Source organism: Eutrema salsugineum, unplaced genomic scaffold (assembly GCF_000478725.1).
Source record: "Eutrema salsugineum unplaced genomic scaffold, Eutsalg1_0 scaffold_11, whole genome shotgun sequence".
Lineage (NCBI taxonomy): Eukaryota > Viridiplantae > Streptophyta > Magnoliopsida > Brassicales > Brassicaceae > Eutrema > Eutrema salsugineum.
Genome location: NW_006256901.1, coordinates 7,431,181 through 7,436,200, shown reverse-complemented (window position 1 = coordinate 7,436,200; position 5,020 = coordinate 7,431,181). Strand labels below are relative to the sequence as shown.

The window sequence follows — 5,020 nt, the reverse complement described above, 5'->3', positions numbered from 1 at the left end:
AATGTTAATGGCAACAACAAATATTTTTCTATACGTAACATATGTAAGGAAATCTCCTGATGGGCTACAAAATTCAACAATATCTCCTTCCACCAGGTGCCAAGACATTGCAACGAGCCAGCTGATTATTTAGCAAAACAGACTACACAAATCACTCCTTTCGTTTCTCACTGTATTTACTCTTCTGTATAAAGATTATGTATGCTCAATTATTTGATTAATATAAGTCAGTTGTTTCGTCGAAAAGAAAAAAATTATAGATATTTCACTCTGTACGGATTACTATCTAATAATTTCTTTTAAAATATAATATGCTATAGCTAAATAAGGCTCTTAATTTTGAGTTAGTCAATCAATATATAATTTTTTTTGTTATCTATGTTAATTTTCTCATAAATATATGATAAATTTAGGGGTGGACACTTTAGTTTATTTTCGAGTTCGGTTTGAGTTCAGTTCGATTTGGTTAATTCGGATTCAATAAAATTCTAACTAAATTTAACTGAAATAAGTTTAGTTCGGTTTGAATTTAGTTTGGTTTAATTCGATTTGATTTTAGTTCGATTTGGTTTTAATTCAATTTAAAACAATTATTTTAAAGAAAAAAAATAGTATATTGGTTTAGGTAAAATTTCAAATTTTTCATATTTCAAAAAATTAATATTATAAATTAACTAAAAAACTAAAATAAAATAAATATAATAGTTTATTAGTTTTGTTCGGTTTAAAACCAAACTGAACCGAACTGTTTGGGTTGTAAAAAACTTCAACCAAATAGATTATATGTTGAAAATTGGTCGGATTCATGATTTAAATTTGATTGGTTCGGTTAGTTCGGTTCAGTTCGGTTTTTTTGCCCACTCCTATATGATATTACGAAAATAAATTTTTTCGAAGTAAATAACTCAAAAATAAAAGTTTCTAGTAATGTTAAAAAGATATATATCCAACAGGAGGATACAAAGGGGAAGCGTTTCAGGAATATAGCAAAGGAAAAATCGGTTCGCGGCTAAATCAATCGCTTCTGCTTGGTACGTTCTCATTCCGATCTTCCATCGTCAGTCTGCTTCGATCTTCAATGTTCAATCTGGATTTTTCTACAGTCTCTTATCAATTTGATTGTTGAGGTTCGATTGTTTCTTAAGAGAGAGTTTGTTACCTCGAATTTCGATTCCTCTCGGTTTCTTCTCCTCTTCCCATGATTCTTGTTAGTCCTTGATCTGATTCCGAAATGCTCAGTTTCTCCATAATTTTTGATCTATGTTTCTCCGTCTTCTTCTGTGTGTGATCCCGAATCTAGCCGAGACCCTAGAGGAAGTGCGATCTCCTCTGTAATCTCTGAGCTCTGACTTATCCATTCTGATCTCGTCGTTCGCAGTTCTTTGCAATGGTGGTCTGCAAATGCAGAAAGGTATGATTATTGATCCATTTGATGACCTTTGGGAGGCTTTCCTTGTAAAATTAGAGTGTTGAGAATTTCTGATCTTGCATCTGAGTTTTGAGTTAAAATTTGAAATGAATTTCGATTTGCTTGCATGTGATCTGGTTTTGTATTCTTGTTTCCAGCTCTGTAATTTGTTGGAGAAATCATGAAACTATTTGGTTGTTTGTAGTTTTTGTTCTTGCAGAGCTCGTCAAGTGAATGCTAATGTTATTCAATTCTCTTGGTTTTTTTTCAGGCTACTAAGCTGTATTGCTTTGTTCACAAGGTCCCTGTTTGCGGGGAATGCATTTGCTTCCCGGAGCATCAAACTTGTGTGGTATGTTGATCAAAGTTATATGCTTGTTGTTTCCGTGTGGTGATAGTTTTCTAGAGGAATTAGTATCTTGTTGTTTGGAATGTGGTGTCCCTGTAGATATAGCGAAATTGTATGGAAATATTGTGGCTTCTGGGAACAGAAGCATTTGGCTTAGCTTTTGATTGTTATCTTCGTGCATTTTAAAGGATAATGTGGATATACGGTGCCCAAGTGGTAATATAATTGACACCTTTAATAACTCAGTGATACGAAGGGTAAAAGATCTGTCTCTGATTATGTCAATGGAGCTGTTCCATATGGTGTTTATTTTCTTTAGTTAGACACTTACTGATGTTAATTTCCCACTGGTCGATCATAACAGACGCAAGATAAAAATTAGTGGCAACATCTAGTTTGAGCAGCCGTCTAGTTTGAGCCGTTTTTCTCCATCTTTAGTTGAACAATATTTAGAACTTTTTGCTGTCTTCTTTTTCCTGCTTCATGGTTAACATGGAAGAACAATGCTGAAAGATGTTTCTATCATGTTCTAATGAATAGGTCCGGACTTATTCAGAATGGGTGATAGATGGAGAGTATGACCAGCCAAAGTGTTGTCAATGCCAAGTAACATTTGATGGGGGGGCAGGTCATCAAGTCACTCGGTTGGGTTGCTTGCGTATGTTTTTATCTGACTCTTACCGTTGTTGAATTGGATTTTTACTTCTGAACTTTGACACCTAAATAATTGGAACCATGTTTGCACTCTATTTGTATCAGATGCTATACATACAAGTTGCTTGGTCTCGCATATCAAGAGTTTTCCTCCTCATACTGCACCTGCTGGTTATGTGTGCCCATCATGTAGCACCCCTGTAAGGCCTGTTGATTGATATTAATATAGTAGAAAAGGTTCTGTTGTGTTATTTGTGTTTCTATTGCAGTGTAGATAATTTTGCGGTTTAGTTAACTTCTCAAGTCAATAGCAACCCCTGTTTATATTGTAGCAGATGAAAGCTAAGCAATCAAGATTACACCTTCTATTGCAGTTAAATCTTGGAGAAGTATTTAACACTAGAGTATTTGATGATAGATTATTGATGCTCTCTTGAGTCTTTCTATTAAACTTTGGATGACTTTTTGGCTGCTTTCAATGTTCTGGTGAGTAATACAACACTCGATAATTTAACATACTGGAGGCATATAGGTTATTTTTGATTCCTAAGACTAAGTTAATTGCCATCCCGATTGTAAGCCATTCCTTTCATTGCTTTTTAATTTAGTTGTATATATTCTTTTTTAGTCTGGTTTTATCATGTATCTTGCTTTAAATGTTGTTTTGTTCTTGGGAGAGTTCCATATTATAGCTCTCATATAGTCTTCAAATGCAGATATGGCCTCCCAAGATGGTAAAAGATGCAGGATCTCGGCTTCATGCACAGTTAAGGGAAGTGATTATGCAGGTAGTTGTAACTGTTAGTTCAGTTGCTGTTGCAGATTATCCAACTATTTTTTTTCTTGAAACAAATTAAAAATCTCAAAAGTATTACCTTATAACTTTACGTGTTGCCCTTACTTTATACATCTCTCAATGAGAGCATATGATATTTCCATTGATGTGGCAATATCGTTATGTCACACTGTTTGTGTTGACTAGTGAAAGTATTACTGATTTACTGGTTTAGTTGGATTTTAATTTTCTATTATCTATATGGCAGACTGGTCTTGAGAAGAATCTATTTGGGAACCATCCAGTTTCTCGATCCACCGAATCTCGTAGCCCACCCCCTGCATTTGGTTCAGATCCATTAATTAATTTATCATCATCTTCTCATACACAAGAAGGGAAGAACCTTCCTGATGGTTATTCAGTATCTGGAAATGGAGATTACTCCAAACCTGCGGTTTCGGAGATAGTTGAGATAGATGTTCCTGCTTCAGCTGGAAATTACATGAAAAACTCAAGCCCTGGAGTAAGAGATTCTTCTCAAAGCTAAATGTAGTTTCATTTTTCCCTCTATGGTTTTCTCAAAATTGTTCGAACTATCAATAATGTTGTATATAGCTTGCTGCTGCTGCTGCACGGAAAGGTGTACCAGCTGTGGACAGGCAGAACTCCGAGACTTTATATTATGCAGACGACGAAGACGGGAATAAGAAAAAGTACTCAAGAAGAGGTAGGAGAAAAAACCTTGTCTTTCTTTCCTCATTTTTCTTTTAGATCCATTTTTTTTGTATGAATCAATAGCATTGTGGCAATGACCGAGATTAAATAAGTCGTTTTTTTTCATGTAAGGTCCCCTTCGTCACAAGTTTCTCCGGGCTTTACTACCATTCTGGTCAAGTGCATTACCAACTCTACCCGTTACCGCACCACCTCGTAAGGATGCAACAAAGGGAGATGATGGTTCAGAAGGACGTGTAAGACATCGATCATCAAGGATGGATATAAGGAAAATACTCCTTTTCATAGCGATCATGTGAGGCCTGTACTGTTTTTTTGTCAACGTTTTTCATTCAAATTAGTATATTATCAACTATGGGATAATTGTTAAGTCTGTTTTAAACCGATGTGTGCAGAGCTTGTATGGCGACAATGGGGATTTTATACTACAGACTCGCACAACGGGTAATTGGTCAAGAAATACCCGATGAAGAGCAGCAGCGATGAGGTAATATCGTATCAGACAGGGGAGATAAGACTGGCTCAACATATATCATATTTATATATTCCGGGTTTTGTCCAAATCAATTTGCCCTGTTCTAGATCCTTTTGGGACGTTTAGAAAATGTTTCTTACAAGTTGATTTCGAGAATTGTTGGCTGCGGTTCTTTGCGACGGTGTTTTGTTGCGGGTTTAAAGTATATTGATTGTCATCTTTTTCTGTTTTTGTTTCATTTGACATGTTTTAGTATGTAGCTATTGGCTTTCGGTATAGACGAAAATGCATTTTATGGACGCTTTTAGCAGTTTCTTTTTTTGTTCAACATTTCGTGGACTCTAGAGTTGTTATCTCGTAGAATCGTCATCATTGTGGCCTCTGTATTAGAGTTAGAATCTACGTTTTTGCAGCCTTGAATGATATATAGTTTTAAAATTTTTATTGTCAACCTTAGTTTTGTTTTGTTCTTATTCTTAGAAATAAAAATACTTATATAATTTTAAGTTTGTATCATTCGACTAAAAGCCTGATACATTTTATCTAAACTTATCTTATATGTATTTCGATAAAATTTGCGTGAACTAAGGATAATGAATATTGATTTTTAACATTTTCTTTTTG

General features: G+C 34.9%; 1 protein-coding gene across 2 annotated transcripts; it reads left to right on the top strand.

Moving 5' to 3' along the window:
• Nucleotides 1-963: 963 nt before the first annotated feature.
• LOC18026159 (zinc finger protein-like 1 homolog) lies at nt 964-4,709 on the top strand. 2 transcript variants are annotated; one of them, XM_006409564.2, is made up of 10 exons: nt 964-1,031; nt 1,301-1,411; nt 1,680-1,760; nt 2,298-2,415; nt 2,517-2,611; nt 3,128-3,199; nt 3,455-3,709; nt 3,802-3,913; nt 4,033-4,216; nt 4,317-4,709. In XM_006409564.2, the coding sequence occupies exons 2-10, from the start codon at nt 1,388-1,390 to the stop codon at nt 4,405-4,407; spliced, it is 1,032 nt and encodes a 343-aa protein (XP_006409627.1). In that variant the 5' UTR covers nt 964-1,031; nt 1,301-1,387; the 3' UTR covers nt 4,408-4,709. The 2 variants fall into 2 exon arrangements, with proteins under 2 accessions (XP_006409627.1, XP_006409628.1); XM_006409565.2 differs by having other exon boundaries at nt 979-1,127.
• The last annotated feature ends 311 nt before the right edge of the window (nt 4,710-5,020 follow it).

Coding starts and splice junctions, on each gene's coding strand:
- LOC18026159 (XM_006409564.2), top strand. CDS start 1,388: ATGGTGGTCTGCAAATGCAGAAAG. Junction 2,416..2,516: donor CACTCGGTTGGGTTGCTTGC/GTATGTTTTTAT, acceptor TATTTGTATCAG/ATGCTATACATACAAGTTGC. Junction 3,200..3,454: donor TAAGGGAAGTGATTATGCAG/GTAGTTGTAACT, acceptor TCTATATGGCAG/ACTGGTCTTGAGAAGAATCT.